A 12,016-nucleotide genomic window follows, 5' to 3' on the forward strand; every position below is an offset into this window, starting at 1 on the left:
CCCACAACAAAGTCGACTGATGGCAGAATCTATCCATGTTCCGATTGAATCCTTCAGCCAGTTGCTTCTCTTGCTATAGAGGAGCCCATGCCTACGTAGGCAACAGTCACTGACGGTTTTGCCCCAGACTAGCTCTGGCCTTCCAGTCGAGGGACCTGCTGGCTCCCGTCTAACCAATAAATTGAAATTGCTAAAATATCTTTCTCTTGTAATAGTCCACATACAGATTTCACAAATTATATGAAAATTAAATATGGTTTTAAATTGATTCCTTTTTTGAACAGCAAAACTTTATTAAAATAAAAACACTTTCACACGTACAATATTGAGATTGCATGCAGATTAAAGGCTTGTATTAAAAATATTCTTATTTAGTCTGGTGAGATGTTCTTAAACTGACGACCTCTTTGGATTCCGTTCTATATAAAGATGTTGGGATCAATCGACAGATATCCATCCACAGGGCACCTCCGCTTGCAAATTTTATTTCCAAAAATTATTTCAGGAGTTAGATAATGTATCTTGAAAAGCTGACCTTTGTAAAACAAGCAAAAAATAGAGCGATGCATAAAATCAACAAAAAAAATCGTAATTAGAGTAGCCTCTCACCATATTAAAATTGTGAAATTGCAAAACTAACGCAGAAATTCTACTGCACGCCTGAAAGAGTTAGTTAATATGTTACTTAGAGTGGAAATGTTTGTGCACTTAAATGTAGCCTTTTATTGTCCAGAAATACAATACTAGTGTAAGCAATATATTCTGTAGCTTTTAAAAGGCTATTTTAGTCCTACATAAATGGTTTCTATTGTAATCACTAGATAGTTCTAAGGGCACCTCTAATCAAATGTTAGAAGTACTGCGGAACTGATAACCAGGGCTATATTCATCCGTCCAGAAAGGAAACAATTTGACAGCTCCAACTACTGTCGATTCTGGCCTGCATCTCACATGTATGGGGGGTAGACTCTCGTACATCTCTGCAGAACAGAGTTGAAAGCAGCAAGTTGACCAAGAGAGTCTACAGACACTGCAAAAACATGACACGCCTAATTAGTACCTCCAAACACAACTGGTGCATCTTTGGATGATGAAAACTGTTTTGCGATGAGTGTCATTATTTTGTTTTTTTAATTTATTCATTCTCGGGATGTGGTGACGCTGGCAAATTGCTCCAGTTGCTCTGAGAAAGTGGTGGGCTTTCGCCTTGAACTGCTGGTAGCAGTTTGATACAGCTGAGTGGCTTGTTGGCACTGGAGTCAGAATGGCCGATTTCCTTCTCTAACAGCATTAGTAAACCAGTTGGGTTTTTAGCTTCATGATTACTTTTACTGTATCAGCTATTTATTTCTATTTTCTGATTTAAAAAAAATTCAACTTGCCATAAAGGGATCTGAACTCGCGCTTGCTGCATTATTAGTTCAGATCTCTGGATTACTAGTCCAGTAACATAAACCACAACACTATTGTACCCATATGCTTTGAAAAAACTGTGTTTGCAGGAATGGTGTGGATATTCGCAGTGAATTTGTTTTTCAAGTTGAAACTTTTCCTCAAATAATATTGAACCGCTGCTTTGACACATATGTTTAATTCTCCTCCACTGACTTCTGTGGTCCACCTTTATACGCTTTCAACGCTATACTTCTACCTGTCTCAACATAGCAAACATATTTCCTTCTGCATCCACACGGTCACCTCTACTATCGCCCAGGATTCCATCCTCCCTTGTTTACATGCTGCCTCTCAGCAAAGGGGTCAGCATTCATTGTATTCTGCAAGGGAAGGGGGAAAGGCTACTATAACTTAAGCTAATGCAAACATTATGCTTTGTATCAGTTTTTATGCAAAGACTACAGTTGGTGTTGATATATGATATTTGGAATAAATTGGGACACATTTCATTCTTTATCACTCAAATTATTGGACCGACTGCTCTCTAAGCAGTAACACTCCTGATGTGATTGTCTAATTATTGGCTTATGATGTGCAAACACAAGTTTATGGCTTGCAAACCAATTTTCCTTGAATTCCTCTAAAGTTATCTCAAAGTTAAAAAGAAAAAGGTGACATACATTCAGGTACATTACAAAGATTTGTTTTTACTTGTTTCTCTTCATTTCTCCTCGTCACTGAAGTATCAGCACCTCGTGCTTTGTCGACAGAAGCATCCTCCGTTTCTCCCGTTGTTTCAAGTAATTCCTGAGCTTTGTTGTTTGAAAGGAAACTGTTGAGCGTCTTAGCTTCATTTTTGAGTCGTCTTGTAACCACGGAAACGAACGGCATTCAGAGGCACATGGTCTTCCTCTGCAATATATATAGAAGAAAAATGCAATGACACATCATGGTGTGAGGGACAGTCAGTCACAAGAGTAACTGCACAGTTTTTTAAAAGTGCTTGATTCCTTTTCTTCCAAATTACTCCTTCAATTCTCATGCCCTTCTGAAGGTGCCCTCCTCCAGGTCTTGTTCCAAGGGCACTGGCCATCTTTTAATGTCTTACCCCAGAAGCCACTGGCCAACTATCCAACTGTGCAGGATCTCACAGGTGAACCTGATAATGTCTTTAACCACTCTCCACAAACGTGCACTCCCAGCAGAGGAAGTGCTTCTCAGGGACACAGTGGTAAACTGCAGTGCCCCTTCTGTGGCCCCAGCGGAGATTAGCTTAGGTTGAACAAAGGATCTTAACTGGTTTGTATAGCTCTGAACTGGAGGGCCATTGGTGGTTAATTTTAATTCTATGAGATGATCTTTGTAACTTCCTGATTTTTAGAACCCGACTTTTGGAACCAACAATTCCAACATACCCATTGATCTTAAAAATATATATATATAATGCAATTTCATCCAATAAAAGTTACTGCATTTGTGTCCTTTTGATTAAAATTATATGTTTTGAGATATGATTCACTGTTTCCTATTAAATAAATTGCAGTCCTCCACCCCTCTTGCCCCCGCCCCCGTCCCAAGAACAATCTTAGTTTAGAAAGTCCTACAGATACAAATTCAGCAAAGCTGTGGAGTCAAGACAGGTTTGAAGTATTTATGAATGAACTCGAGAGCAAGGGAAATGGAACACTCACCCTGGATTAAGGCATAGGGTATTCTTCAGAAATGAAACCGCTCCTTGCGAAAGGCCAGCGTAGCATCGCCCCAGCTTGACTTTCCCTTTCCTTATATTCTTTTCTTTGTCACAATCTTTATCAGACCTAAAAGGACAATCTGCACTCAACCTGCAAGAGAATGGAAATAGTGTCTCTGGTTGGGAATCTTTTTGTAAATTCAGTTTGCATTTCCCGTTTTCTTTCATTGCTTTCCCCCTCCCCAATGCATTGCTCAAGAGGACAAGCCAAAGTTTTGCTGCCCAAGGTGCTGCTCTGTGAGCGACTGTTGGCCAGTGGGGGAAAGCTGCCCGAGGTGATGAGCTGTTTCGTCCCCCATTCCCTACTGAGAAACCCATCTGGTTTGTGCACCTCCCCTTGAGGTCAGAAACTCACTGACATCTGGGGAAATATGGTGTATCCACCTCCTATGCTGCAAGAACTGCTCAATACTTCTAAAAGAACCTTTCGAGTTAACTCGAAATACTGAATAGACGAAGTCAGCACAAACAAATTTACACTGTCACTTCACATGGCGGCTGAGATCCAACAGAAAACCCACGACTTAAAGAACAAATGGTGGGTGGAGAAAGCACAACAAATCCAGCAGCTAGCCGACAACCACGACTTGCGAGGATTCTTCAGCGCAGTCAAGATGACCAACAGCCCAAGGCCCTACCCCACGGCTGGCCAAGAACGGTGAGGTGCTCATCAAGGACAGAGAGGCAGTCAGTGCCCGCTGGAAGGAGCACTTCGGGGATTTCCCTCACCGAGACTCTGTCTTCGACGTGAGTGACCACGACTCCATCCCACAGCATGCTACCCGCCACCATCTCAGCACAACCCCAGCCCGGCACGAGGTTGAAAAGGCCATCCGACAACTGAATAACAACAAGGCATCAGGAGCAGATGGAATCTCTGCCAAAGGACTAAAACATGCCGGAGAAGTACTACTGGTGCGGATCCATGACCTCATCTCTCTTATCTGGAAGGAGGAGAACATGCCAGGAGATCTCAGAGACGCTATAATTGTGACCATCTTCAAGAAAGGTGACTCCGACTGAGGATTCTCTCTGCTGCCGACCACCGGGAAAGTCATTGCAAGATTCCTCCTCAATTGCCTTCTCCCTCTGGCTGAAGAGCTCCTCCCAGATTCGCAATGCGGATTCCGCCCATTAAGGGGCACAACGGACATGACCTTCACCGCGTGGCAGATACAAGAGAAAAACAAGGAACAGTACCAACCCTTGTACCTGGCTGCCTTTGACCTCACAAAAGCCTTCGACACTGTCAACCATGAGGGATTATAGAGCATCCTCCTCAAATTCGGCTGCCTTCAAAAGTTTGTCACCATCCTCCACCTGCTCCATGATGACATTGACCAATGGATCCATCACAGACACATTCCACGTTCGGACAGGGGTGAAGCAAGGCTGTGTCATCCCACCAACACTCTTCTCGATCTTCCTTGCTACAATGCTCCATCTCACCCTCAGCAAGCTCCCCGCTGGAGTGGAGCTAAATGGCAGGACAAACGGGAATCTGTTGAACCTCCACAGCCTCCAGGCCAGATCCAAGGTCGTCCCATCCTCCGTCATCGAATTGCAGTAATGCAGACGACACTTGCATTTGCGCACACTCGAAGGCCACCGTCAACACCTTCACCGACGAGTATGAGAGCATGGACCTTACACTAAACATCCGTAAGAGAAAGGTCCTCTACCAACCTGCTCCCCCCCCCCAAACAGCACTGCCCCCTGATTAGCAAAATCCACGACATGGTGTTGGACGACGTGGACCATTTTCCATACCTCGGGAGCCTACTGTCAACAAGGGCAGACATCGACGACAAGGTCCAACTCCGCCTTCAGTGTGCCAGTGCAGCCTTCGGTCGCCTGAGGAAGAGAGTGTTTGAAGACCAGGACCTCAAACCCGGTACCAAGCTCATGGTCTACAGAGCAGTGGTGATAACTGCCCTCCTATATGGCTCAAAGACATGGATTATGTACAGCAGGCACCTCAAAACACTGGAGAAGTGTTGCCTCCGGAAGATCCTGCAAATCCATTGGCAGGATAGGCGCACCAAGGTCAGTGTTCTCGCTCAGGCCAACATCCCCAGCATCGAAGCATTGACTACGCTCGATCAGCTCCGCTGGGCGAGCCACATCGTCCGCATGCCTAACACGAGACTCCCAAAACATGCACTCTACTCAGAGCTCCAACATGGCAAACGAGCCCCAGGTGGGCAGAGGAAACATTTCAAGGACACCCTCAAAGCCTCCTTGATAAAGTGCAACATCCCCACCGACACCTGGGAGTCCCTGGCCGAAGACCGCCCAAAGTGGAAGAAAAGCATCCGGGAAGGCGCTGAGCACCTCGAGTCTCTTCGCCGAGAGCATGCAGAAACCAAGTGTCGACAGCAGAAAGAGCGTGTAGCAACCCAGGCTCCCCACCCACCCGTTCCTCCAACCACCGTCTGCCCCACCTGTGACAGAGACTGTAGGTCCTGCATTGGACTTCTCAATCACCTAAGAACTCATTTTTAGTATGGAAGCAAGTCATCCTCGACTCTAGGGGACTGCCTATGATGGTGATGGATGATGACATGACGGTCAGAGGTATTCTCACCTTTGAACTCTTCTAAATAACTCTTCCACATGCTATAAAACATTAGCTGAACCTTACTGGAGAAGACAATTTCTAAAAAGGCATAGGCAGGAGTAGCAGGACGTTTAGAAAATCATAATACAATCAAGCAGAGGCACCATGGTTTTATGCAAGGGAAATTGTGTTTGACAAATGTATTAGAGCACTTTGAGGATATAATGAGCATGGTGGCTAAAGGGGAACCAGTAGATGTAGTGTATTTGGATTTACAAAAGGCATATGATAAGGTGCCACATAAAAGGTTACTGCACAAGATAAGCGCTCATGGTAGAGGACACAGAGAGGCTGCAAAGAGATTTAGATAGGTTAAGCGAATGGGCTAAGGTTTGGCAGATGGAATACAATGTCGGAAAATGTGAGGTCATCCACCTTGGGAAAAAAAACAGTAAAAAGGAATATTATTTGAATGGGGAGAAATTACAACATGCTGTGGTGCAGAGGGACCTGGGGGTCCTTGTGCATGAATTCCAAAAAGTTAGTTTGCAGGTGCAGCAGGTAATCAGGAAGGTGAATGGAATGTTGGCCTTCATTGCGAGAGGGATGGAGTACAAAAGCAGGGACGTCCTGCTGCAACTGTATAGGATATTGGTGAGGCCGCACCTGGAGTACTGCGTGCAGTTTTGGTTAACTTACTTAAGGAAGGATATACTAGCTTTGGAGGGGGTACAGAGACGATTCACTAGGCTGATTCCGGAGATGAGGTGGTTACCTTATGATGACAGATTGAGTAGACTGGGTCTTTACTTGTTGGAGTTCAGAAGGATGAGAGGTGATCTTATAGAAACATTTAAAATAATGAAAGTGATAGACAAGATAGAGGCAGAGAGGTTGTTTCCACTGGTCGGGAAGACTAGAACTAGGGGGCACAGCCTCAAAATACGTGGGAGACAATTTAAAACCGAGTTGAGAAGGAATTTCTTCTCCCAGAGGGTTGTGAATCTGTGGAATTCTCTGCCCAAGGAAGCAGTTGAGGCTAGCTCATTGAATGTATTCAAATCACAGATAGATAGATTTTTAACCAATAAGGGAATTAAGGGTTACGGAGAGCGGGCGGGTAAGTGGAGCTGAGTCCACGGCCAGATCAGCCATGATCTTGTTGAATGGCGGAGCAGGCTCGAGGGACGAGATGGCCTACTCCTGTTCCTAATTCTTATGTTCTTATAGTGTTGGGGGTAATATATTAGCATGGATAGAGGATTGGCTAACTAACAGAAAACAGAGTCGGGATAAATGGGTCATTTTCTGGTTGGCAAACTGTAACTGGTGGGGTGCCACAGGGATCAGTGCTGGGCCTCAACTATTTACAATCTATATTAATGACGTGGATGAAAGGACCAAGTGTACTGTAGCCAAATTTGTTGTCAACACAAAGATAGGTGGGAAAGCAAATTGTGAGGAGGACACAAAATTGTGAGGAGGACGCAAAGGGATATAGACAGGCTAAGTGAGTGGGCAAAAATTTGGCAGATGGAGTATAATGTGGGAAAATGTGAGGTTATCCGCTTTGGTATGAAGAATAGAAAAGCAGAATATTATTTAAATGGAGAAAGACTACAGAATGCTGCAGTACAGAAGGATCTGGGTGTCCTCGTACATGAAACACAAAAAGTTAGTATGCAGGTACAGCAAATAATTAGGAAGGCAAAGGAAATGTTGGCCTTTATTGCAAGGGGGATGGAGTATAAAAGCAGAGATTTCCTGCTACAACTGTACAGGATTTGGTGAGGCCACACCTAGAGTACTGCGTACAGTTTTGGTCTCCGTATTCAAGGAAGGATATACTTGCTTTGGAGGTAGTTCAGAGAAGGTTCACTAGGTTGATTCCTGAGATGAAAGGGTTTGTCTTATGAGGAAAGGTTGAGCAGGTTGTGCCTATACTCATTGGAGTTTAGAAGAATGAGAGGTGATCTTATTGAAACATATTAAGATTCCAAGGGGGCTTGACAGGGTAGATGCTGAGAGGATGTCTCCCCTCGTGGGGGAATGTAGAGCTAGAGGGCATAGTTTCAGAATAAGGTGTCGCCCATTTAAGATGGAGATGAGGAGGAATTTCTTCTCTCAGAGGGTCGTGAATCTTTGGAATTCTCTACCTGAGAGAGCTGTGGTGGCTGGGTCATTGAATGTATTTAAGGCGGAGATAGAAAGATTCTTGAACTATAGGGGAGTCAAGGGTTATGGGGAACAGGAAGGAAAGTGGAGTTGGGGCCAAGATCAGATTAGCCATGATCTTATTGAATGGCAGGGCAGGCTCGAAGGGCCAAATGGCCTACTCCCGCTCCTATTTCTTATGTTCTTAAATCACACTTCTGATACAGAGGAGAGAGTGTTAAAGGGAACATCTGTAATGGATCACCAACAAAAAGATGCAGCTAAAAAGCACAGAACGTCAATTATTTTGAGCACATCGATGGTTTGTGCAAAGTGGTGAGTTGCTGGTCGGATTTTCCAGCTGCAACAGTGATATAATTACTTTTTTTCTCTTGAATTACCCCCCTTTTCCTGATTGGGATTGTCCCACAGATGATGGGAGTCGTCCAATATCTCACCGAAGTGGGTATTCTCCACATGAGATTCCAGAAAATGATCATTAGTCCACGTGCGATGTGACAGCTGAGTGAGTTCTGTCGTCACCTTATGTCTGTACACCTACACTTCCAGCAGAAGTTGGTGCCGAGCCTTCAGGACTGAGAACTCTGGCCGATTTATTTTCACGCTCCCTTGCCACAGTCAACTGTGATGTCCCTATGTCGTAGCAGCTGTGATGGGTTAACACATCATAGATCATTTTCTATTTCATTATTTGTTTTCAGGATGTGGGCGAAGGTGGCAAGGCCACATTGCCCATCAATAGGAGCCCTGAGAAGTAGGTGATGGGACTTCATCTTGATGGTGCTTTGAGTTCTACTGAGATTTGGGGCCTCCCTTCCCTGATCATTAGCGAACTAGTTGGGCTGTTCCAACAATACATCAATTTGTATGGTCAGCTCACAAGCTGACCACATTTATTTAATTTAACTTCATAACTTAGAATGGTGGGATCTGAACTCACTACCCATGGGCTGCTAGTCCAGTACCATAACCACTACACTACCAGCTGAATTTGGGTCGCTGAAGGGAAAAAAAACACAATTTATACAGAAATTCTTTTTTTGCAGATGACAGACTGGGGAAAAAGTTGAGGGGGACAGGTTGTGCAGATAAATATATCCTGTAGGAATAAGCATTGTCAGAGATGTAGATACAAGGAACTCACATTGTAAAGGTCAACACACCAACTGCCCAAATATCTGTCTCTGGAACAACTGCCTTCCCTTCAAGGATTTCTGGAGCTGAAGAAAGAAAGTTTTACTTTGTAAGCTGCAGTACTATGAGACGCTCTTGTATATAATATTCCGACAGTGGATAGTCAAGGGACTATAGGGGGGGAGGAACTTAACACAATCACAATCACTAAGGAGGTGGTACTCAGTAAGATGGGACTACAGGCAGATAAATCCCCTGGACCTGATGGCTTGCATCCTAGGGTCTTAAGAGAAGTAGCGGCAGGGATTGTGGATGTATTGGTTGTAATTTACCAAAATTCCCTGGATACTGGGGAGGTCCCAGCAGATTGGAAAACTGCAAATGTAGCACCCCTATTTAAAAAAGGAGGCAGACAAAAAGCAGGAAACTATAGACCAGCTAGCCTAACATCTGTGGTTGGGAAAATGTTGGAGTCCATTATTAAAGAAGCAGTAGCAGGACATTTGGAAAACTAACATTCGGTCAGGCAGAGTCAGCATGGATTTATGAAAGGGAAGTTATGTTTGACAAATTTGCTGGAGTTCTTTGAGGCTGTAACGAACAGGGTGGATAAAGGGGAACCAGTGGATGTGGTGTATTTGGACATCCAGAAGGCATTTGACAAGGTACCACATAAAAGGTTACTGCACAAGATAAAAGTTCACAGGGCTGGAGGTAATATATTAGCATGGATAGAGGATTGGCTAACTAACAGAGAACAGAGAGTCAGGATAAATGGTTCATTCTCTGGTTGGCAACCAGTAACTAGTGGGGTGCCGCAGGAATCAGTGGTAGGATCCCAACTATTTACAATCTATATTGGAAGAAGGGACTGAGCGTAATGTCGCCAAGTTTCCTGACGATACTAAGATGGGAGGAAAAGCAATGTGTGAGGAGGACACAAAAAATCTGCAAAGGGACATAGACAGGCTAAGTGAGTGGGCAAAAATTTGGCAGATGGAGTAAAATGTTGGAAAGTGTTAGGTCATGCACTTTGGCAGAAAAAATCAAAGAGCAAGTTATTATTTAAATGGAGAAAGATTGCAAAGTGCCGCAGTACAGTGGGACCTGGGGGTACTTGTGCATGAAACACAAAAGGATAGTATGCAGGTACAGCAAGTGATCAGGAAGGCCAATGGTATCTTGGCCTTTATTGCAAAGAGGATGGAGTATGAAAGCAGGGAAGTTTTGCTACAGCTATATAAGAATTCTGTGTGCAGTTATGGTTTCTATATTTACGAAAGGATATACTTGCTTTGGAGGCAGTTCAGTGAAGGTTCACTAGGTTGATTCCGGGGATGATTTATGAGGAAAGGTTGAGTAGGTTGGGCCTCTACTCATTGGAATTCAGAAGAATGAGAGGTGATCTTATCGAAACGTATAAGATCATGAGGGGGCTTGACAAGATAGATGCAGAGAGGATGTTTCCATTGATGGGGGAGACTAAAACTAGAGGGCGTGATCTTAGAATAAATAAGTGGCCGCCCATTTAAAACAGATGAGGAAATATTTCTTCGCTCAGAGGGCTGCAAATCTGTGGAATTCGCTGCCTCAGAGAGCTGTGGAAGCTGGGACATTGAATAAATTTATGACGGAAATAGACAGTTTCTTAAACGATAAGGGGTTATGGGAAGCGGGCGGGGAAGTGGAGCTGAGTCCATGAACAGATCAGCCATGATCTTATTGAATGGCGGAGCAGGCTCAAGGGGCCGTATGACCTACTCCTGTTCCTATTTCTTATGTTCTTATAATATATATAATATATATACACACATATATGAAAAATATATTTAATAATCTATCAATTATATAATTGTTCAAATTGGCAGTAAAGTCATTAATCCCCATTCACATCATGATTTGATTAAAGAAAGACTTGCATTTATATAGCGCCTTTCATGGCCACTGGAGGTCCCAAAGCACATTTCAGCCAATGAAGTACTTATTTTTTGGAATGCAGTCACTGTTGTAATGTGGGAAACGCAGCAGCACAGCAAGCTCCCACAAACAGCAATATGATAATGACCAAATAATCTGTTTTTTATTGATGCTTATTGGGGGATAACTGTTGGCCAGCACACCAGGGATAACTCTCTTGCTCTTCTAGCTGATCCAGTAGTTCAGATGATAATGTGTGCTTGTGCAGGCACTTAAAACTTTTGTTCCTGTTCTGGAGAAGCAAATCACTGTGTCAATGACAGAGACTGAAAGAAGCTTCCACTGATCTTGACACAGAAATAGGATGGACCTGAGACACTGGGGAGTGCAAGGGTGGAGTTGGGAGGCTGCAGTGGGAGGCAGAATGTCTGGTACAAACCTGACACACTTCAGATGTCGCACTTCAAGGTGTGACACTTTACTACAGATGGAAAACCATCTTAAAAGCATTTCCTGCTGGTGTCTCGAATAGGAGCCAGAGATTTACAAGCAGTGACAATCTACAGAGAAATAACTACCCTGTAATTGACCTCAGGATGTGACCAATCATTGAAATTAGATCATGTTGCCTTCAATGGACAGGCCGCATTTCACAGTGGAATAATACACTGAGAGTTACATGGCATAATGCTCTTCCTTCTTATTAAACTGCATATCCTCTGACTTACCATAAGCAACTCCACTAGAAATCAATGAATCTGTGTTTCTTTTATATGCATAAAATATATACATATATATATATATAAATAAAATATATGTATGTGAATCTGAATCATACCGGGTCTTAAAGGGTTAAATTATGACGCTAGGTCACATAAACTTGTATTTTCTTTAGTTTAGATGGTTGAGGGGTAATCTAATTGGTGTTTGAAGTTATAAAGGAATTTAATAAGATAGATACAGTCAGAACTGGTTCCAATGATGGGGAAATCCACAACAAGGGGGGAATATCTTAAAATTAGAGCTAGGCCATTATAAGTGAAATCAGCAAGTATTTTTTCATACAAGAGGTAGTGGAAACCTGG

The 12,016-nt window shown here is 43.5% G+C and overlaps 1 protein-coding gene across 28 annotated transcripts in view; it reads right to left on the minus strand.

Annotated features, from left to right (window-relative positions):
• Nucleotides 1–252: 252 nt before the first annotated feature.
• The window catches only part of LOC139264722 (obscurin-like), a 571,531-nt gene continuing 559,767 nt past the window's right edge, over nt 253–12,016 (minus strand). For 23 of the 28 annotated variants that reach the window (XM_070881692.1, XM_070881694.1, XM_070881707.1 and 20 more), the window contains 3 exons: nt 9,025–9,100; nt 3,087–3,236; nt 253–2,307 (listed from right to left, as the gene is read on the minus strand). In XM_070881692.1, the coding sequence (XP_070737793.1) occupies nt 2,130–2,307; nt 3,087–3,236; nt 9,025–9,100 (404 nt within the window). In that variant the 3' untranslated portion in view covers nt 253–2,129. The remainder of the gene's footprint in view (nt 2,308–3,086; nt 3,237–9,024; nt 9,101–12,016) is intronic. The other 5 variants (XM_070881704.1, XM_070881702.1, XM_070881700.1 and 2 more) reach the window with 3 other exon arrangements.

This window comes from Pristiophorus japonicus, chromosome 5 (assembly GCF_044704955.1).
Source record: "Pristiophorus japonicus isolate sPriJap1 chromosome 5, sPriJap1.hap1, whole genome shotgun sequence".
NCBI classification, from domain to species: Eukaryota; Metazoa; Chordata; class Chondrichthyes; family Pristiophoridae; genus Pristiophorus; species Pristiophorus japonicus.